General features: G+C 39.4%; 1 protein-coding gene across 1 annotated transcript in view; it reads left to right on the top strand.

The window, feature by feature from the left end:
• The window catches only part of Col1a2 (collagen type I alpha 2 chain), a 35,475-nt gene extending 14,087 nt beyond the window's left edge, over window positions 1–21,388 (top strand). The window contains exons 17-52 of the mRNA XM_020163454.2: window positions 261–359; window positions 467–511; window positions 623–721; window positions 1,145–1,198; window positions 1,319–1,426; window positions 1,778–1,831; window positions 1,937–2,035; window positions 2,942–2,995; window positions 3,456–3,554; window positions 3,949–4,002; window positions 4,495–4,548; window positions 4,702–4,755; window positions 5,445–5,498; window positions 6,473–6,517; window positions 7,139–7,237; window positions 8,438–8,545; window positions 9,208–9,261; window positions 10,178–10,231; window positions 10,944–10,997; window positions 11,101–11,154; window positions 11,251–11,358; window positions 11,898–11,951; window positions 12,800–12,853; window positions 13,844–14,005; window positions 14,949–15,056; window positions 15,723–15,830; window positions 16,220–16,273; window positions 16,360–16,467; window positions 16,594–16,647; window positions 16,991–17,098; window positions 17,581–17,634; window positions 17,747–17,854; window positions 18,177–18,435; window positions 18,853–19,037; window positions 19,737–19,979; window positions 20,920–21,388. Of these exons, the coding sequence (XP_020019043.1) occupies window positions 261–359; window positions 467–511; window positions 623–721; window positions 1,145–1,198; window positions 1,319–1,426; window positions 1,778–1,831; window positions 1,937–2,035; window positions 2,942–2,995; window positions 3,456–3,554; window positions 3,949–4,002; window positions 4,495–4,548; window positions 4,702–4,755; window positions 5,445–5,498; window positions 6,473–6,517; window positions 7,139–7,237; window positions 8,438–8,545; window positions 9,208–9,261; window positions 10,178–10,231; window positions 10,944–10,997; window positions 11,101–11,154; window positions 11,251–11,358; window positions 11,898–11,951; window positions 12,800–12,853; window positions 13,844–14,005; window positions 14,949–15,056; window positions 15,723–15,830; window positions 16,220–16,273; window positions 16,360–16,467; window positions 16,594–16,647; window positions 16,991–17,098; window positions 17,581–17,634; window positions 17,747–17,854; window positions 18,177–18,435; window positions 18,853–19,037; window positions 19,737–19,979; window positions 20,920–21,066 (3,309 nt within the window). The 3' untranslated portion in view covers window positions 21,067–21,388. The remainder of the gene's footprint in view (window positions 1–260; window positions 360–466; window positions 512–622; window positions 722–1,144; window positions 1,199–1,318; window positions 1,427–1,777; window positions 1,832–1,936; window positions 2,036–2,941; window positions 2,996–3,455; window positions 3,555–3,948; window positions 4,003–4,494; window positions 4,549–4,701; window positions 4,756–5,444; window positions 5,499–6,472; window positions 6,518–7,138; window positions 7,238–8,437; window positions 8,546–9,207; window positions 9,262–10,177; window positions 10,232–10,943; window positions 10,998–11,100; window positions 11,155–11,250; window positions 11,359–11,897; window positions 11,952–12,799; window positions 12,854–13,843; window positions 14,006–14,948; window positions 15,057–15,722; window positions 15,831–16,219; window positions 16,274–16,359; window positions 16,468–16,593; window positions 16,648–16,990; window positions 17,099–17,580; window positions 17,635–17,746; window positions 17,855–18,176; window positions 18,436–18,852; window positions 19,038–19,736; window positions 19,980–20,919) is intronic.
• The last annotated feature ends 972 nt before the right edge of the window (window positions 21,389–22,360 follow it).

The raw sequence follows: 22,360 nt of genomic DNA, 5'->3' as shown, positions 1-22,360 counted from the left end.
TGCCTACTGTAAGCATACATATAACTGGCAACATGAAACTGATTCTCTTTAGCCCTTATAAAATGGTCTCAAACTAGTCAGGACAGAGAGACAAAAGGAGAGTGAAAGGAGCCCAAATGATAAAGGTAGGCTAGGAAGCCATTTAATAATAAACCAGGCAAGGTAAATGATTGCAATTCTGAAGAAGTTTTCTAAAATTTGATGTCCTAATGACAGAGATTTGCTGTTTCCTAACTCCTCAGTGTCATTTCCTCTTTTAGGGTGAACTTGGACCTGTTGGTAACCCTGGTGCTTCTGGTCCTGCGGGTCCCCGTGGTGAAGTGGGTCTTCCAGGTCTTTCTGGGCCTGTTGGCCCCCCCGTAAGTAGCCGTAGTCATTATCTTTATTGAATAGAAGAATGAAGATGGGGTCAAAGACCAGAAAAGTCAAATTAGGTGATATCTTTCTTCTTTTCTTTTCCTCAAAGGGCAACCCTGGAGCAAATGGCCTGGCTGGTTCTAAGGGTGCTGCTGTAAGTGTGTCTGGGTAGCCAAAATGTGCTGCTACATATTTAAACACGCTTAGTGAGTGCTGCCTTTACACCCCACCACTTCATGATGGACCTTGCTTTGTTCTCCCATAGGGCCTTCCTGGTGTTGCTGGAGCTCCTGGCCTCCCTGGTCCCCGTGGTATCCCTGGTCCTGTTGGTGCTGCTGGTGCCACGGGTGCCAGAGGACTTGTTGTAAGTAGTCATAGCTGTGACTTTCATCTTGCTAAAATACTGGCTTTACCATCATTTCAACACTATCTGGACTTTTTTCTTATAATTGTGTTTTTCCTCTTCTCCCCTTCTTAGTACTTTTTAGGTACTATGACTTATATAACTGCATGTACATGCACATACATTCTATCCTCCTCACATGTACACAGACATGCACCTTCTGGTATCTTACAAGCTTATGCAAAGATAGCTGAGGCAAACTTCTGCAATAAGTTTTATCCATTCACCATCATCCCCCTGACGGCCATTTAGATATGAACTGAGAGCATTTCTTAGAGAACTTGATCTTCTCTTTACCTCAACCCATACATATTCCAAAAGATTTGTCTGCAAGAGTTTTAACAAGTGTTTCTCATTTGACAACTGTTTTGTGTTGGATCTTAGGGTGAACCTGGTCCAGCTGGCTCTAAAGGAGAGACTGGTAGCAAGGGTGAACCTGTAAGTAGCTCTATAATCACAATTTTGTAGACTTATTATCCTTTCAATCTAGTTTCAATTGGTGGGTGTCATATAAAAATTATTTTTCTACTCCCCTCTTTTTTTCTTCTCATTAAATAGGGCTCTTCTGGGCCTCAAGGTCCTCCTGGTCCCAGTGGTGAAGAAGGAAAGAGAGGTTCCACGGGTGAACCTGGATCTGCTGGCCCTGCAGGACCTCCTGGGCTGAGAGTAGGTTCCAAGTGCTCCAACACCCAGACACGCCAGAGGCAGATGATAATACCCCTTCATTGGGAACTGGTCAAAATTACTGAGAGCATTTTCCAGATGAAAGAAGCATCTGCTTTCCATCTGTTTTATTTAATCAGTGGCTCTCAATTTGGTATGTTATAAAATTAGTCTGAAAACAATATTGACCTACTTTTGCAAGATACTCATCCTTTGGGATTTGGGTGAAGTGTTTTGGCTTGGTTTGTGTCTGTATCTCCTCCTAAGGGTGTTGTGCCATGTTTTAATAAACTCTGCCTTATCAGATTCAGGTTTTTTTTCTAATTCCCTTCTGTTTCATGTGCTTTCTTGTAGGGTAGTCCTGGTTCTCGTGGTCTTCCTGGAGCTGATGGTAGAGCTGGTGTCATGGTAAGCTGTCCATCATTCATTTCCTGGGAAGGAGTTTGACACTTCTGGTGCTGGTTGGATCATAAGCATTAGTGTCCTCCTCATCCATCCCTTTCTTTGTATTAGGGTCCTCCTGGTAATCGTGGTTCAACTGGCCCTGCTGGAGTCCGAGGCCCCAGTGGAGATTCTGGTCGCCCTGGGGAACCTGGTCTCATGGGACCCCGGGTAAGTTTCAGATCAATTCTGAGCAAATCATGTCTGGCACTGTTTCTTTCTTGAAAGGGTTAGTTAATATTGAAGAAAACAATTTAAAAAATCTAAAGCAATTTGTTAGTGAACTTTCTGACAATGCCTTTTTAATTTAATTTTATCAAAGCTTGGCAGATATTTTTATGCATTTGATTAGTTCATAAATGTCTTATTTATTATTTGATACAATGGCTATGAGATTTTTGGAAGAATATATCTATTTTAATATATCCAAATTATGTTGTTTCTCCTATTGGCATGAATGTTTTATCCCTATTTGTGAATTTTATATAAGGGGTTCCTGAAATGTATTAGAGCTATACATTATTAGTTTATTAGATTCATAAGTAAAATCATTTTTCTAGCAATCTGAAAGTGCTATAATGTATTCAGTATCATACTAGCTATGGAAAAATGACCTTTAGATCCGTAGACACTCTAATCCATAGCAATAGAGTAATTTTTTTGCTCTATTATCTCTTATGGGTGAATATCAACTGTAATTGTACCATAAACAAGTAATGGGAACACCAAATATAGCAATAAAAAAATCCACTTTGGAAATTGCTTACTAAAAGTATTAGTTTTTCTATTACAAGGTGAATAGCAGGATACATTTTGCCAGTATAGCATGTTGTTTAACAGTTTCTTGTGATATTTGTAAATGGATCAGTTGCACTAAAATTCAGTAAAGGAAAAAGAGACAAAAAACAGAAGAAAATTTTCAGAGCTCTTTTGACACCTCCCAGCTAGTGGCTAGTATCCCTAATGATTTACCCTAGGCAACAAACATAAAAGTGCTTTTGTGAGATTTCAATTAATTTGTGCCTGTAGTATGTGAGTCAAAGTACCAATATGAAAGCATCCTCATTTGCTTTATAGGGTCTTCCTGGATCCCCTGGAAATGTTGGCCCAGCTGGTAAAGAAGGTCCTGTGGTAAGTATTGCTCATTTTCCATTATATTTTCAAGGACACTCATTGCACCCTTATTAAGTCTATTCTGTGGCTTATTTGTACATGAATACGTTGAAAATAAATATCAGCCACCTACATCATCTGGGAATGCAAAGTAATAGATTGTAATTATGGAGTCCAAATGAACACAGGACTGAAAGCAGAGAAGGGAAAAAGAAAACCATGGCAGGGAAAATTGAAACAGGTGACAAGGGTATGGAAAGAGAGGGGGACAGGGAAATTGCCTACATATGAGATTGAATTGGCTGTGTGTGTACTGACATCCTATTTAGAAAAGGAAAATGGATTCATAATTTATTGACACTTTATGTGGGAAGCTCTGTGCATTCAGAAAACTATTCTCATTCATCCTGTAGCAGCATCAGAAGCTCGAGGTTGGAGACCATGTGGATCCTGAGTAAACTTTAAACTCTGGTTTCAGGGTCTTCCTGGTATCGACGGAAGGCCTGGTCCAATCGGCCCAGCTGGAACAAGAGGCGAGGCTGGCAACATTGGATTCCCTGGACCCAAAGGCCCCACTGTAAGAATCACCACAACTTCTCCCTCAGTACTTGTTTCCTACATTTCATCAAAACTCCAGTATTTCTCTCCTGTCTCTCAGCCAATCTGCCTCAAAGTGGATAGGGGACGGAAGAGGTCCTAGGGAAACTACAGGCCTTTACCACATTGAAGATTTACCTTTAGCGTATGAAAACCCACCTCCTGGATCTGTGCCTGTGCAGGAACAGGGGCCTCTTCTACAGTATGGAGCTGCTTGATGATGGATCAAGCCTCAGATAATCAAACTCAAAGACTAGAAAGCTCAGAAAAACACAAGCAAGCAAGAAGTCAACAATTCAAAATTGCCCCGGCTAATTAGACATTAAATGTCTAATATTCTTTTTGTTTTGTTTTGTTTTTAATTTTTATTACAGGGTGATCCTGGCAAAAATGGTGATAAAGGTCATCCCGGTCTTGCTGGTGCTCGGGTAGGTGCAAACTTCTGTAGAAATCTATTTGCATAGTAGTCCCCCAAAACGTACACATCCTTTGGGCTATGAAATATCATTCTATCGTTTTCTTTCCAAGATGGCTTCCCAAGGGTTCTTTTACCATGGTAAAACCTCTTTTCCTATTGTTGTTGGTTTTGTTATTCACACAGGTAAGGCAATGAGCTATAACAAATCAGAATATATGTTAAGACAAAGATACTGCCACAGCATTGCCTTTAATTTATTCATCATATGATTTGAAAAGGTATGAATGTATAATAGTATTCTCTGGCCTTTAGAAATTGCTTCCACCTGTGGACTTTCCTGAACCCATATCCTAAGTTAGTAGGCAGTTTCAGGCCTTACCAAAACCCAAAATGAGTTTAATTCATCCTACAATGACACACTTGTGCTGAGGAATTAATGTTAAAAGATGCTTTGAAGCGGGGCTTGCATGTAACCGCCAGCCTTTCTGTTGAATGTTTTTAGGGTGCTCCAGGCCCTGATGGCAATAATGGTGCTCAGGGGCCTCCTGGACCCCAGGTGAGTATTTCTGCCACTCCTGTGCCTTTCCACCTGTAAGGTACCATGTCCTTCAGAACAGCCACCTCCATTCTTCAGCCCAAATGTTGTATAGGTACCTACACAGCAATTGTGGCAGATTCATACTTATGCTCTCTGTCCTGTCACTTTCAGGGTGTCCAAGGTGGCAAAGGTGAACAGGGTCCTGCTGGTCCTCCAGGCTTCCAGGTGAGTCAAAAAAAAATAATAATAATACAAGATATTGTCCTTTGCCAGACTATTCACCTCCAACTCACTGTATCCTCCTCCATGCCACATAGAACATGGCTTCAGAAATGAACAAAGGGCACTGCTGTTTGGAGTTTTGCTTTGTTTTTTTTTTTTTTTTTTTTGATGTTTAGCAAGGAGTTATTTTAGTAAAACAGGATAAAGTAGGGAGAAATAAGAAATGGACATCAAACATCTCTTGCTTCACATGGAGGAGATGCGAGTAAAGAAGATTCAAAATGATTGTTCTTGCTTTGTGGTACATGTCTGAGGACTTCATCTTGAGTTCCTATCTAAAGACCTGGTTACAACCACCTAGAAACCTCCAATCATTTTGCTAAGTTCCAAGCATAGAGACAATGGACTTCAGGTGGGTCCGTTAGCCAAAACATTACCAAGATGGGTCTTGTTATTATTCAAAAGCATGGAAATAAGCATTTGGCCTATCCCAAAACATAGGAAGGATAGGTATAACTTTGGACATTCATTTGCCAGGCATGGAAGGGCATGTTTTTTTCAAAGCAAACTTTTGTGGAATGCTTTAATAACATGTAATAGTGCTCATATTGATGTTAGGTCACCCCCCCCTTAACCCAGCAAATCCCCTGAACATAACCATAACTTTGAGATTTGTGTGCATCTTCATTTAGGGTCTGCCTGGTCCCTCAGGTACAGCAGGAGAAGCTGGCAAACCAGGAGAAAGGGTAAGTAAACCGAATGACAATAAATTCACCTGAACTTTAGAATTTCCTTCTGTTTAATGGCCTATTGCAGTACAATTACAACATGTAAAAGGAAATTTCGTGTTTCATATGTTAATGATAGTGTTCTACCTTGTTTGTGCTGTGGGAGGGAATGAAACAAGTGACTTATTTTAGTTCAAATTACTTTGTTTTATGGATTGAATGAAACATTACATCATGAAAGTAAAAACCCATCGATGAATATTTCATGCAACAGCCTTACTTTTTGTTTTGTTCTCGGTAATGTTAAAATACAAATTATTTCCTCCTCTATAGTGAAAACATAAATGCACTGATTTTCTATCAAACCAGACCCTGAAAATTGCTTTTAATGTTTTTCTTGGCATTCAGACATGACACTGCTATCCACAATCAGAGCATGAGTTCTGAGTCATTTTCCCTATAATTGTGATGAATGCGCCTCAATTTAGTTACATTCTGTGGCCTGGTCTCCTTTGTCAACAGTGGGGCACATTAAGGAGACAGCTGGTCAGTAATAAAAGAGATACACTTGGGTATACAATTAACTAGGTAATGTACAGAATATGATAATTTCTATTAAGAAGGCAGTCTGTTATATAGCTAAAAATAGGCAATGTCTGATAGTGTTCATTACTATTTATCATATTATCAAAGGAGATAGCTTGCTTTGTCACTTTTTTAAAGACAATAAATGAAATAATGGGAAACTTAAATTTTATACCAAGTTCTAGGACAGATACATCTTTGATATCAATTGAATTCCCTTTTTGTATCTTTCCATAGACAATTGAAAGTTTTGCTGTATTTATTAGCTGGTATTCTTAGCATTTGTATAGGTAGAGCCCACAAAACTTTATTTCACTCTGAAAGAACCTTTTAAATATCATAATCACAAGTGGATTTGGGGATCACACTTACATTCCACACTTTATTTACTCTTATGTTTTGCCTAGGGGCTTCCTGGTGAATTTGGCCTCCCTGGTCCTGCTGGTGCAAGAGTAAGTGTTACTTAATTTTCAGAAACTTCCAGCAATGTGTTTTTAAAAGAAGTAGTGCTTTCTCCTAAAGTCACTGATGACTGTCCTTGTAGCAAGTTCCTAACCCTCTTCTGTAGTCAAATGGGACTTGTGAGACAGCCTTAGATTTCTAAGTCAATAGTAAACTTCTTTTAGTTGCTCATATTTCCTATTCACTAACCACCTGGTTACAAGAAACATAAATTTATGAACTAATATGTTTATTATAGTCAAATATATTTATTACAGTGGCCCAATCTGAACCACAGAAAAGTAATACCTTCCTAAGATCTAAAGTCGATTCTTTGCAATGCTTGTTGATGTGCAAAGTCTAAGCTGAACTCATGGGTCTATTTTAATAAAGAAAAATAATTCATTTTTCTATAGCTATTAGCATAACTGGAATGATGTTTGTCACTAACGTATTCCATTATATTGCTTAGTTACCATATACCTAGGAAACTCAAAGTTAGTGTCAAAAAGCCATAGTACCATAGAACAAAGTTACAACAAAGTACTTTGATATTGCTTGCCATAATGTGTGGACTATGGTGTGTCAAACAGTGTCGCTGAAAGTGACTTCTTCTAATTGCTGTTTTACAGGGGGAACGTGGTCCCCCAGGTGAGAGTGGTGCTGCTGGTCCTTCTGGTCCTATTGGAAACCGAGGTCCTTCTGGACCCCCAGGGCCTGATGGAAACAAGGTAAAACTTTGTGTTTTATAGATTGATGGAATGACCCAGTGTATCCTAGAATAAATATTCCCTTTACAATAGGAGAATAATTTCTTCTTCAGATGTTTTTATTTATTTCCAGTTCTGTGATGACTTCTTCCTCAATAGCAACTCACTTCTGATTCCATTGGATCCAAATTATTCCAAACAATAAATTACAAACAATAAAGAATTAGTAATTAGTCTGGGTTTCACCCCTTTTTTCATCACATTGTTTATGATTTTGCTTGAATCTATAACCATCCTGTATATTTGGACATTATTTTTAGAGAATGAACTTTTATCCTGTCAACATCATAGCCTATAGAATAAAATCTCCAAAAGTAGTCTAAATTTTAATAAGAGAATTTATAATAATGAAAACTAACTGGTCACTACATTTGTCCCAAAAACACAAATCTGAAAATGTGTGTTCCAATGTAGAATCTGTGATTTAGACTTTCAAATAGATGGAATTATACATGTCCAAAAAACGGATTACTTGAACCACAATAAAAAGAAAACACTTCATATTGTTTCTGATTCTTAGCATCAAGGAAAAAAAATGTGAAGAGTAATTGCAAGAAAGTATTTCAGTATATAGAAAGATATTATGGGGAAAAATAAAAACAGCATAAGAGGAAGAGAAGAAATAGAAAGGAAATATGGTGGTATTACATGCTTTCAAAGGCATCCATTCATCTCAGAAGCTAGCCAACAGGTTTTAAGTGCATGGAATTGTAAGGTTTTATATTAAAATGGAAGCTGTAGTCTCAACTCTTAAGAAGACTAAAACACAAACATCTCCCCAGTGGATGAGGTCTCTTTCCATCTTTCTTGCCTGGGCTAAGAGACTTATCCTTGAAAAGGCTTGTGGGCAAACATTTTTCACTTTCTGCTTCCCATTGTCATATCCTCTCCTTTTCCATGCCCATCTTCTCTAAGAGGATTTGGAGTAGGTTACTGAAGAATCACAGCCACCCGCTCCCACTACTCTCTTCTCTTTAGTCATAGTGTCATTAATAGCATCTGCTTGTTGTATTCTCCCTCCTGTCAATGCCCTCCTTTGTATCTCTAAGCAAGCAAGAATGCTATCCATTAAATGTTTAAATTGGAATTCCTCAAGAGTGTGAGACTTCATTTTCTTCTTTTGTCACTGAAATAATTGATTTCACATGTGTTTGATTCAAGGGTGAACCTGGTGTAGTTGGTGCTCCAGGCACTGCTGGTGCATCTGGTCCTGGTGGACTCCCAGGAGAGAGGGGTGCTGCTGGCATACCTGGAGGCAAAGGAGAAAAGGTACCCACACAGTGTTGGCCCTTAATAATACTGTTGATGAACTCAAGCAAAGAAGGGTGCACAAAGGTGCCCAGCTTTTTACAAATCTTGGCAGGTGGTCTGGTAGCATTTTGACATCTATGTATATACATTTCCCTGTGCCACCTAGCACCTATGTGTTATTTCTAAACTCACTAATCTGGCAAAATTTCTTGCTACCATGGAATTTCATGCAAACAGATGGTGTTGAGTAATACATGAGGCTCATTTTAATGCCACTAACAATAATGCCTCATCCTGCCCTAATTAATGGAAAGAAGCTATATTGAACAGCTGTCAACCGTGCTGCTGCATTAGTTATGCCACAAGAGTGATCAAGCGCCACAGCCCGTTGTGATGTTGCTTTACAATTCTGTCCACATGAATTTGTACCTTCCTTGATTATGTGTCAGAGGAGTGTGTGGAAATTAGAAAAAAAAATTGAACAATAATCTGGAAGGGGCCTTGAATTATTTTTTTTTCATATTTTTCCTTATTCAACATCCTATAGAATGGTAGGGAACTGAGAAAGTCCTCAAAGTCTTAAAAGACTAAAGGCATTATAGCATCTTCTGTAAAAACAGTTTTTTTTAATTCAAAAATTTGGTTGGAAAACAAAAGTTGCTCTTGCTTTATACTTTCAGGGTGAAACTGGCCTCAGAGGTGAAATTGGTAACCCTGGCAGAGATGGTGCTCGTGTGAGTAGATTTTGCTTCTATGTTCATACTTAGGTTTTTACTTTTTACATTTTACCCAATTTGAATTGAAAGTTTTCAGAATAGAACTATAAAAAAAAAGAATTCAAGTTTACTAAAATAGCATTCCATCCCTTTCTGGATCACTAACAATACCATTTTACATGTTCCAAAGGAAAAATTCAACAGGATATGCCCTTTTGAGAATCATACCCTGAGTTTACTGCCTTCATGGGTGTTAAATAAGTCAACTACAAACTACAGACACAAAGCCCTCATTTTAATAGAAAGTAAAATGATTGTTTTAAGTGACAATAGGGATTAAAAAGCACTATTTCTCTTTTAAGAGCCAGACCCCCTAGCAAAGTCCTTTAGCTATTTATATTTATGCCCTAGGACTTAATCCAAGCCACCCTCAAAGATTAGCTGTTAATGCCATAGAAATGCCAAAGATAATCCTATAAAAGTATAATTACCTTGCCTAAAGTGCCAGCATCCTGGTGCTTTCAGGCCACAGTCTGGCTGGGTTCTTTCTTTTCACCTCTCTCTCCTAGCTGATAACTCACTATAGCACATTCCTAAGTCTTTTCCTTGAATCACAGTCTTAGTGACCCTAAATAGGGCTATGCATTTGCTGCCTCCCAGAGAATTGTATAAGAGCTCAAATCTCCCAAATTCTAATCCTGTCTTGACTTATACATTTCCAAATCCTTTAGCACTGGAGTTCTCTCCTCCAGAAAAGTGGCCTGTGGTAGCTTCGATGACTAGCACTGAAATGTATTAGAAGCCTTACTGATGTCTAACCAACTTGTGCCATACAAGTATTCAGCCAGCATTGAAACCCAGCAGTGAAGAATGACAAGTTCACTTTTGATGGTGTGGAGTGTTATTAATAAAACCTTTTCCTTTTTGACACTAGGGTGCTCCTGGTGCTGTAGGTTCCCCTGGTCCTGCTGGAGCCACAGGTGACCGGGTAAGCACACATTTTCTCTGAATTATATCTCTCTGAGCTGATAGCATTATCTAAAATTTTTTACCTGCCCTAGTCCCAAAGAGTCCCAGCAATTCATTTTTATGGCTTGGTATAAAACCCACTTATTTAAAAACCTAGCTGTTGTGATAGGGCAGCAGGAAACAAATGCTGTGTGTTTAAAGTTCCTTTTCTTTTCTTATAGATGGGCCAGCTATCTGATCTATACCTTAATCCCTATCATTTGTTTTAAAGACTTTCCCCGCTGCCCATTAACAACCTCCTAATGCACTAAGCCTTCTCAAAGCCTTCAATTGTAAAAAATCAATAAAATACATAGTGTGCCCATTTCACATTGAACAGTCCATTTAAAATAGACCTTATTTATCGTGTTGCAAAGACTGCAGCAAATAGATCAGCCCTGTGTCCATCTAAAAATTAAAATGTCCTCTTCCTGCTATTGTGGGTACCTGATTTATAGTGTTCTTGCAAGTATACAACCAATACCACTTCAACCCTTAAAATGAATACAGCAATAGGTAGAGTAAGAATCCACTTCATTTTGCTCTGTGAGATGTACATTAGTTATTGCTTCCAAGGCAACTGCAAACTCTGACAATAGCCCACTATTATCTACTGCTGTTCTCTCTCCCTCCCACCTCTTGGAGCATCTATGTGATGTACATTAACAGACTCATCTTTGGTTCTATTACAGGGTGAAGCTGGTGCTGCTGGTCCTGCTGGCCCAGCTGGTCCTCGGGGTAGCCCTGTAAGTAGAAATCTGGGTACTTTGGACACCCACATCTCATGATTTGCAGACATTCATGAACCTAGGATTACTAAGACACTTCTAAATTCCTCCTCCCATCTAGGGTGAACGTGGTGAGGTTGGTGCTGCTGGCCCCAATGGATTTGCTGGTCCCGCTGTGAGTATCACATAATGAAGGCTAATCTGAAGACATCCTAAATTGGAGAAGAGAGTGAGTCAGAATACCACAGCTATAATTGTTCCTTTCCAACAGGGTGCTGCTGGTCAACCTGGTGCTAAAGGAGAGCGAGGAACCAAAGGGCCCAAGGGTGAAAACGGTGTTGTTGGCCCCTCCGGTCCTGTTGGAGCTGCTGGCCCATCTGTAAGCTGAATTAACTGGTAGTCAACACAGACTGTGCAGTTACCCATGAGATGTTATAATTCACTACACATCCATTGTGTGCCTACTATCTACCAGGCAGCCCAGATAGAAGATGATTTTTTTAAAGAACTAATGTTTATATACCACTTTACAAAAACATACAAAGTTTTTTTATATGTCTTATTTTTATTTATTTTTGTTTTTAAAATATTTTTATTGTTATGCTGGGGGTACATTGTGGCATTTACAAAAGTTCTTACAATATATTAAATATACTTGAATTCACCTATCTATCATTCTCCTTTATCCCTTCCTCCTTCCATTCCTGGAATAGTTTCAGCATGTCTTATTTTTATTCTTCAATAACTCTTTAGGATGGCAATATTAAAGTAAAGACATTTATTTCATATGATACACATAATCATTTTTGATTTCCAAATTTTCTTGCAATATATGTGAGAATGATATTTCAGGGGGAAAGTAACGTTTATAAAAGTGATTTATTTTGTGATTTGACCCCATCTTTTTGTTTCATTTAGGGTCCAAATGGTCCCCCTGGTCCTGCTGGAGGTCGTGGTGATGGAGGGCCCCCTGTGAGTATTTACAGTGAACTTTGATCACTTTTCTTTCTTCAGAATTTATTAGGGTCAATTTGAAAGTTTTGGAATTTTTGGTAAATTTTATGATGAAAAGAATCTTGAGATTCAAGTTCACTCTAACCAGAGCAATTCTGATTTTGAAGTTAAAGTTAGTTTCATGGGATATTAACTTAATCCCAACAGCAACTCAGCATGATATATATTGCTACCACCTGACTTGAGGTAATAACCGAAGTCAATCCCAGGCAGTTGAATTGTAAAATGGATACAAATATTTCTTTGATGCTTTTTTTATCCTGTGGTTTATGTCCCACTTTTGCCTGGCCAAAACCTTCCCATTTGCATCCAGTGGTATCACCCTGACTCTCTAGAGACCCAGATCTCCCCAGGAATGAACTCCACAGAACTTTTCCCCTCACTAGGCAGTGCTTAATGCTCTGAGCCATTGTTGCATCTTCCTCTGTAACCAACTTTACTTATTCAGTGTCCTTTCCCTTAGCATCTAGTCAAATGGTTAAGGTGGTTGCTAATTAATGTGTAATAATGACAGTATCTTACATTCTTGCTCTTACAATCATCAGATAGCATCTTGGTATTTCAAAAGTACCACCAAAATCTTAATGCAAAATCATGGGCCTTGCAACTAGTAGCCTGCTGATAAGGAAGACATGGAGGAGGACCTGCTGGTATCCTGGTTAAATAATACCTATGTGAAGCTTCATACCATCTGTTCTTTGGTCCATCCCTAAGTCATATGAAGATTTTCCAAAGGAGAAGTTTCTAGCTAGTGCAGACCTTCAGAGTTGGTTTGACTGCAGAATTTTAATGTGCTTGGTTCTTAGGGTATGACTGGCTTCCCTGGTGCTGCTGGACGGACAGGTCCCCCTGGACCCAGTGTAAGTAAATCACTCCAAACATATGTCTTCATTTACTCTAACCAAAAGACCAGGCCAGACTAGAAAACTAGTTAAAAAAAAAAAAACTCTCTGAAAACACATCTGTAGTATTCGCTATTATGTCACTGGTCTAAAATCAGTTTTTCTGAACCATTAAGACAAAATCATCACAACTTATATTTTATAGTATCAGTTTAAGAGGCTCCTATTCATGCAAACATCAGTTCCCTTCAGGGGCATGATCTCTGTGTAAAAATTAAAAAAAAAAAAAACAGAGCAGTTTTAGTCTCATATCAGATATTTCTATATCTAATTACCCTTTATGGCTAACATTCTGCCTCCATTGTTAAGGTATAATTGTTCCTGAATTTAAAGGTGGTTTGGCCTCTAATTTAATTCTGACTCAGACTCTCCTGTCAGGACTCAAGAGAATTTAATTAATTATCAAGGATTAAGTCTTCTGGTTAAGGTTTCAGGGAAAAAAATAGCAAAGATGTTGATTTCTTGGAATCCTTTTAGAGGTTCATAACAGAAAAATCTCCACTCCCTGTAGGCATTTAATTAAACCTAGTTGAGAGCATATGTGATTCCACAATTATGAGCAAAATGCCAGTATTGACTTTCCTCAAAAAGAAATCAGAAGAGTCCTCCAAACCCTAAAATTTCATTTGTTTCCAACTCTTGAAACAACTCCCAGTTCAGACTCCATTATGCCAGGGTACCAGTGGCACAACATTGATCTCCTCACCAGAATTTACCAAAGACCCTACCTCAACTATCTGCTTCGTTACAGCCTCAGGAGAAGGCAGAAGCTGCTTCTTCCCATGAGAATGTTTTTTAAAAAATCTAAACCTTCCCCAAAAAATGTCCAGGATGTTACTTTGTTGCATCACCCTGTTTGCAACTTAATATCTCCAACCTCTGCTGCTCTCTTCCAGGACCATGACAATTAACAGAAAGTGAATGAATGACCTTTACATTTGTCCTCAGGGTATTACTGGCCCTCCTGGCCCCCCTGGTGCTGCTGGTAAAGAAGGGCTTCGTGGTCCTCGTGGTGACCAAGGTCCAGTGGGTCGAACTGGAGAAACAGGTGCATCTGGCCCCCCTGGCTTTACTGGTGAGAAGGGTCCCTCTGGAGAGCCTGGTACTGCTGTAAGTGATTTAAAACTCCTTTTTCTTAATACCTTACATAGGGTTAAAATAAAGCCCCTCCACAATTCAAGTGGCATATATTTATTTCAGGCTCTCAAGTAGAGCTCGGTTGAGCAAGGAAATCTGTCCAGCACACATTGAGGTGCCGTGGCATTAACAGATGCTCAGAAAGCACATAATAGGAGTGGCAGTAAATGAAGGAACTCAGTTTTATCACTAAAACCCTTTAAGCTGTTGAGGGCACCTAAGGTAGCAGGATTCAAGCAGAATCTCATTGCTGGGGCCATCCTACTGTAAATTAATCAATCTGAGTAAGCTACTGATCCCTTAGCCATGCATTAGCCAGCGTAATTGCTGCTCTGAAAAGTGCCTTTATTAGATATTAGAAGCCAAGGTCAAAATTTGCTTTCCTGCATAAAGTCTATAAAAACTTTATTCCACTGACCCCCAAAAGGCTTCATTAATCTCAACCACATATTTTAAAATGTTGTACCATTGGCCAGGAGCAGGTGATTCATGCCTGTAATCCCAGCTATTTGGGAAGCTGAGATCAGGAGAATCTCACAGGGTTTGAGGACAGCCCCAGGCAGATAATTCACACTACCCCATCTCCAAAATAACAGAGTAAAATGGGCTGGAGGTTTGGCTCAAATGGTAGAGTGCCTGCTTTGCATGTGCAGAGCCCTGAGATCAAACCCCAGTCCCTTCAAAAAAAGTTGTCCCATTGATCTCAAGGCAGAACCAAATACAAAAAAAAGTATACTTGCCAAGACGTGAACTCATTGTCATCATGAGATAAAAGATATCCAAGGAACTGTCCCACTAGTGGAGGTTGCTAGCTTTTTTCTAAACTGAGGACAGCTCATTTGGAGAATTCTCAAGTCAACCTGCATTATCAGCTAGGGGCTTAGCAGTGATCCTCAGTCTTCTTCCTCTTGTTTAGGGCCCTCCTGGCACCCCAGGTCCTCAGGGTCTTCTTGGTGCTCCTGGTATTCTTGGTCTCCCTGGCTCTAGAGGTGAACGTGGTCTGCCAGGTGTTGCTGGTGCTTTGGTGAGTGTTTGACAGGGCATTCTGATCTCATTAACATAACAAAAGATTTTAAAAGCTGCCACTTCAAATGTGACAGATTGATCACTGAATAACTCCACTTAAGATTTTTATTCATGGCATTTTCTTTATACAGATCACATGTCACTTATCTAAGAAGCCTTAATACCACCTTACATAGACACAGTATAAAGACACAGCTTAACATTATGCAGAATGATTTTTGTTCTTTCTACACGCTTAAGAATGGTATACAGTCTAATTGCATTTACTCCTCTGCAATATGAAATGCTAGCATCATTTATCCTGCAGAAAGAATGAAATTCTGAAAGTTCTGAATCATTCCATTTAACCTTACACGTGACAGCAACTCGGAACCATCTCATCTCCATAAACTCTATCAACTTTATGAATTCATTTCATTTGGCATGTTGGATAAAACTAGGTTCCCCTTGTACAGAGCTATGTTTTATAACTACACCCTGCCCCTCTGAACATAGAAGGAAGGCAGGGATGACACTAACAATGCTTCCTGCCCTGTTGCAGCCCATTCACATTCAATGTACCTTTTCTCTTTAAAGTAGAATTTCCTAAGGATTGTTTTGAGAGGGGGATGTTAGTGTTCCAGCCAATGAGAACAATGTTGTTTCATCTTCTCTGCCTCTTCAGGGCGAACCTGGTCCTCTGGGCATCGCAGGCCCTCCTGGAGCCCGTGGTCCCCCTGGTGCTGTGGGGAGTCCTGGAGTCAATGGTGCTCCTGGTGAAGCTGGTCGTGATGTGAGTCTCACACTTGGTTTGTAATAGAAAACCAACAGGACTTCATAGTGTGCAACTGCGTGTGTTGATCTGAAGTTTCTGAACTAGACAGACTGTTTCTTCACAATAGCTACATGGAATGATCTCTCTTAGTATTCAAAATATGAAAAGTTACTTGGGCTGGAGTAAGAATCTTTAACCACACACTCTATATTTGGGTCCAAATATTAAAAAAAAAAAAAAAACCTCTAAAAGACTCTAACTTGGCAGGTTCTTGCTCCTATTTTTAACAGTGTGAAAGGGTTTCACCCTTGAGAAGTGGGGGTGGTGAAGACAGAGTAGCTACAGCATAGGGACTGGTAGACCAAAGAACCTCACCAAGAGCCTTACTTTGCACGGTGTCTTCACAGGGCAACCCTGGCAACGATGGTCCCCCAGGTCGCGATGGCCAACCTGGACACAAGGTCAGTACACTTTTTCACCTTTCTCTAATTTAAAAGTAATTAAAAATGCAAACAGATTGATGCTAAGCTTCATTTACCTTTGGTAGGGAGAACGTGGTTACCCTGGCAACATTGGTCCCGCTGGGGCTGCAGGTGCACCTGGTCCTCATGGCCCCGTGGGTCCCGCTGGCAAACATGGAAACCGTGGTGAACCTGTAAGTCTTTGATTCTGTCATCTCATGGGTTTCAATTTTGACTCCACACTTGGGGATAAGGGGGGCATCAGGAGAAGGATGCTGGATTTAACTGATGAGTTCTGTTTTTCTTTTTTCAATTCACAGGGTCCTGCTGGTTCTGTTGGTCCAGTTGGTGCTGTGGGTCCAAGAGGTCCTAGTGTATGTACATGGTGAAGATTTCTTTACAAATATTAAAGAAGAATTAGTCCAAGTCATCTATTAAGAAAATATAAAACACACAGGCTAGACTCCATATTTAAAAAAATACTAGTCTGTGCTGAGAATTAATACAGATAACTTTAAGTCTGTTCTGCTTGTTTGCGTTAAATAATCGCAAGGATGGAAACTTTTCGTAGCTAAACTAAAGCAGATTATCAGAAAAGACCCATCTAGACCTTTGCATCTTTCAAGTTACTTTTGTAACTGATTGAACAGCATTTGTAGAAAAGTGTCATGTTTTTTAAAAGATAAAAATCCTCTCTGTCCTTCTCTCTCCTTACAGGGCCCTCAAGGCATTCGAGGTGACAAGGGAGAGCCTGGTGATAAAGGGCAGAGAGGCAGTCCAGGCCTCAAGGGACACAACGGATTTCAAGGTCTTCCTGGTCTCGCTGTAAGCAAAACATGGCCATCCTGACTATCCCCTGAACATCCAAGGCCTTCATCTCAGAATGATCTTCTACACATTTTCACTGCTGTTGTTCTAAAACATCCTGCCATCATATCCAATTTCCATTCACTGGCTAACTCGTTCTTTCTCAGAGATGACGCTATTTCATCCCAACACAAAAAGGCGAGGGTTAAGGGAGAGAGAAATACACATATATTAAAATCTCCTGGCAACAATGTCTTTCAACCCCACTTAAAATAAATATAATTAGAAGGATGACTAATATTGCACTGTTGAAATAGCTTGTGGAAAAAATAATTGAATATAATAGACATAATTGGAGAAAAGAGCCCCACTTTATACTTTCAATTTTTTCAATCCAGAGTCCAGTGAAACTAAAGTTTTCCATTCAATTTGAAAAAAGAAAAAAAAAGCTTATCTATTGACACATGTTCTGAAAGTGTTTTCATGTTCTTTCTTTGAAGGGTCTACATGGAGATCAAGGCTCTCCTGGCCCAGTGGGTCCTGCTGGTCCCAGGGTAGGTGAATCCAAGAGACAGTTCATCTCTGGAATAAAGGATAACACAGGCAGCGCCCCAGGGCGCCACTACATCTTGGGGTTTTGTTCACTCACATGTCCTTCTTCCTTAGGGCCCTGCTGGTCCTACTGGCCCTGCTGGCAAAGATGGTCGCTCTGGACATCCAGGTTCAGTCGGACCTGCTGGTGTTCGAGGCTCTCAGGGTAGCCAAGGTCCTGCTGTAAGTATGACTCACAGAAATAATAGAGAACATCACTAACCCAAGAAATACTCTCTTCAGATGAAACCAAGAGAATTTTAACAACACATTCAAGTAGCCCCACTTCAGTAAACTTCCAAGATATCTGAAAATTGTCTGCATACAATGTGTGTTTAAGCCCTTCCCGGCAAGTGTACCTGGGAGCAAGTTATTTCTTTACATGAACTTGATCCTTTGTTGCTTACCAGAACATGTGAAATTCAACTGAAAATCTGCTACCAATGATGTCTCTCTTACTGCAACCAAGTTCAAAGCATCTCCTTTCTCATTCACACCTCTGCAGGGCCCTCCTGGTCCCCCTGGCCCTCCTGGACCTCCTGGTGCAAGTGGTGGTGGCTATGACTTTGGTTTTGATGGAGACTTCTACCGGGCTGACCAGCCTCGCTCCCAGCCTTCTCTCAGACCCAAGGATTATGAAGTTGATGCTACTCTGAAATCTCTCAACAACCAAATTGAGACCCTTCTCACTCCTGAAGGCTCCAGGAAGAACCCAGCCCGCACCTGCCGGGACTTGAGACTCAGCCACCCAGAGTGGAGCAGTGGTAGGTCACAGCATCCAAGCCAGGCTGGCCCTTTTCACAAGCTGAGCTTTCCAAAATCAGTTCCTACTGCCATTTAGAATGAAAATGTGTTGGGGCAGAAATCACACTGCATGATGTCATACCCAAGTAATGAAGCATTATGTTCTTCCAATCTGTACCCATCTTTGCCTCGTCTTAGCATATAATTTTGCCCTTCTTGTGAGTACTAAAATACCCTAATTTGATTTTGCATAAAAGAGAGAAGAGAAGAAACTGTGTTATCTTAAAAGTAGCCACCCTCTTCCCATTAAATGTGGAGCAGACAATATAATGGTATGATAGAAATGTTAGTTACGGGAACATCTTTGGCTGGTTATTATTAGACTCTACATTCTGCTCAATAAGAAGTTTGTGACTGAGGTCTTGTTTTCTGAAAAGGTTACTACTGGATTGACCCTAATCAAGGATGCACTATGGATGCTATCAAAGTCTACTGTGATTTTTCTACTGGTGAGACCTGCATCCAGGCCCAACCTGAAAACATCCAAGCCAAGACCTTGTACAGGAGCTCCAAGGCCAAGAAGCATGTCTGGTTAGGAGAAACTATCAATGGTGGTAGCCAGGTGAGGGATCCTGCAGACATTCTTCCTTATGCTAAGTATTATTAAGACTCTTTGGATTTTAATTCTCTGAGTTTCAATCCCTTATCAAATTGGGCTTATTAAAAGAGCCTGCTCTCTTCATGGGTTCTAACTCTGTCCTACATTGCACATTAAAAGATGGATTGATTGGACACTTCCATATGATTCAAACTGTTATTCAAATTTGATTTAATTGATAATTACTGTGGAAACAGGCTAATGTCACGTAGTGTAAAGGTGCACCAGCCAGCATAGAGCCCCACAACCATACATATGCATTTTCAGAATGTGAGCAGGTTTGCTGAATTTTTAATCAAACCTTTCACCAACATTATTGAATGTCTATTAGAATTCAATAAATTACAGAATTACAGGGGAAAAAAGGAGATCTAAATCTCTGTCACATCCCTGTCTTATTCTAATGGAGCTAAATACACATTAACACCTACGTGAAACAGTTGTCATTTTCAGAGGACCTTGCTTCATCCTGGTGCAGCTTATGTCCAGCTAGATAACTGATACTTCAAAGACAAGTGAATTGAGTTTCCTAAAAAAGTACCTTTTCCCTAAAGCTTGAAATATGAGTTCATTAATCTAACTTATGCCAGACTTTTTAAATTTTGACTTTTAGTGTCTTAGTTCTTCTCCATTTAACTGAAATTTCCATCTTATTCCCTGCAGTTTGAATACAATGTAGAAGGAGTGACCTCCAAGGAAATGGCTACTCAACTTGCCTTTATGCGCCTCCTTGCCAACCATGCCTCTCAAAACATCACCTACCACTGTAAGAACAGCATTGCATACCTGGACGAGGAGACTGGAAGCCTGGATAAGGCCATCATTCTGCAGGGCTCCAATGATGTTGAACTTGTTCCTGAAGGCAACAGCAGGTTCACCTACACTGTTCTTGTAGATGGCTGCTCTGTAAGTAATAGTAAAACATGGGAAGAATGTTTATTTTGGGAAGAGGGGTGGAGAAACTTCTAGCTTAAAACATTAAATGAACAATGAAAAATCTAATTTATTTGATCTCTTTTCATAAATATGTTTATTTAAATTCATCTAAATATTCTCTGATAAATCCAGATAATTATAAGACATTGCCTTCAGAAGCACTCAGAAATATTGAAATGACTACTATATCCATGTATTAGTTGTTTTTCCTTTAACATGAATTTTTTTATTGCTGGGTGGGGGTACATTGTGGCATTTACAAAAGTTCATACAATATCTCAAACATATTGTACTTGAATGTACCCCCTCCACTATTCTACTTCATGCTCCCCTCCCGCCCCACCCCCATTCCTGGGATAGTTTCAACAGAGTGGTAGCAAATGTCCAGAATTTAAAATTTCTTGAGGCTTAAAGACCTCAAGCTTTAATTTATTGCTTTATGTATTTTATGTTACTTATCAGTATGGTTTACATTTAGTTTTTTCTTTGTAAAGGAAAGAAAGGAAGCATATTCTCTATAATACACTATAAATAAAAGAAGATTTAAAATTCACTTATAGCAGTACTATATAACCACCCAACTCCCTCTTTCCAAACTCTCTGTTCTCTCTCTCTCTCTCTCTTTCATACACACATACACACCAGTCCTGAAAACCATGCTATAAAAATAAGTCACTGGGAATGTGTATTGAAATGCATTTAAAACAGACTGGCTAAGAACCCCTTCCCCAAAAGAGACCCTTGATGCTGTAATGTCAAAGATGAACTTTGACAAGTGCTGGGACACCTATCTTCAGAATGACAAGGACAAGCCAAAAAGTGGTTCCTGTAAAATCTAAGGTTCAGATATTGATGACATTCAGAAGTAGCACTGCTTTATGTATATTTTTTCCTTTTGCTTTCTAAACAGAAAAAGACAAATGAATGGGGGAAGACAATCATTGAATACAAAACAAATAAGCCATCTCGCCTGCCCTTCCTTGACATTGCACCTTTGGACATCGGTGGCGCTGACCAGGAATTCAAAGTGAACGTTGGCCCAGTCTGTTTCAAATAAATGAACTCAACCTAAATTAAAAACCATAAAATGAATCTGAAAACTTTCTCCTTGCCATTTCTTCTTCGTCTTCTTTTTAACTGAAAGCTGAATCCTTCCATTTCTTCTGCACATCTTCTTGCTTAAATTGTGGGCACAAGAGAAGGATTGATCAGAGCATTGTGCAATATGATTTAATTAATTCCCTCTCCCTTCCTCCCTCCCCAAAGGATTTGGAGTCTTTTTTCAACATTCTTACACCTGTTGTGGAAAATGTCAACCTTTGTAAGAAAACCAAAATAAAAATTGAAAAATAAAATAAAAACCATGAACATTTGCACCACTTGTGGCTTCTGAGTATCTTCCGCAGAGGGAAGTTTAAAACCCGAACTTCCAAAGGTTTAAGCTACCTCAAAACACTTTTCCGTGAGTGTGATCCACTTCATTGGGTGCTGACCTAGACAGACGTGAACTGAGGTAATTGTTTGTTTCGTTCATAATACAAAGGTGCTAATTAATAGTATTTCAGATACTTGAATGTCGATGGTGCTAGGAGAATTTAAGAAGAAATACTCCTCTGTATTGAGTTGTATTGTGTGGTGTTTTTTAAAATTTAATTTAGAATCCTTATTTCCCATCTCATCCCCAGCTAAAGGTATGCAGATTGGTTGCCCAAAGTTATCCTCCTCTTCAGATTCAGCATTTGTTCTTTGCCAGTCTCCTTTTCATTCTCTTCCATGGTTCCAAAGAAGCCTTGTTTCTTGGACAAGCAGAAAATTAAATTGTACCTATTTTGTATATGTGTGAGATGTTTAAATAAATTGTGAAAAATGAAATAAAGCATGTTTGGTTTCCAAAAGAAAATATTGAGTAAAATTCCTTGCTTCAGTGCTCTTTGCAATATAAACATGCATCTCTACCAGCCATTTAACCAAATGCTTCTTATTATATAGAAGTTATGCTAACAGGGAGGTTTGGCAAGGTGGAAAGAGCAGAGAACAAGGACCCAGGAGATCCGAGCTCCAATTTTGGCACTGCTCCTCATGGCTAAGTGACCTTGAGCCTCTGACCTCTGTATTTCAGCTTCTATAACATATAATATGGGAAAGAGTCCTTCTCTGCATTATTAAACATTTTCCCTGCTCAGAATGCATATTACTTAACCAACATGGCATTGTTGGCCTAAATTTACTATAAGAAAATGTCCATAGAAACTGCTTTATTATCCATTTAGCACTTTGTAACCGTGGCTCAAAGTTAGTCTATATACAAGTAATATTATTAACTAAAACAGTTTCAAATATTCAGTAAAAAT

Source organism: Castor canadensis, chromosome 2 (assembly GCF_047511655.1).
Source record: "Castor canadensis chromosome 2, mCasCan1.hap1v2, whole genome shotgun sequence".
Lineage (NCBI taxonomy): Eukaryota > Metazoa > Chordata > Mammalia > Rodentia > Castoridae > Castor > Castor canadensis.
The sequence above is the reverse complement of the archived record's forward strand: the minus strand, read 5'-3'. Positions and strand labels throughout refer to the sequence as shown.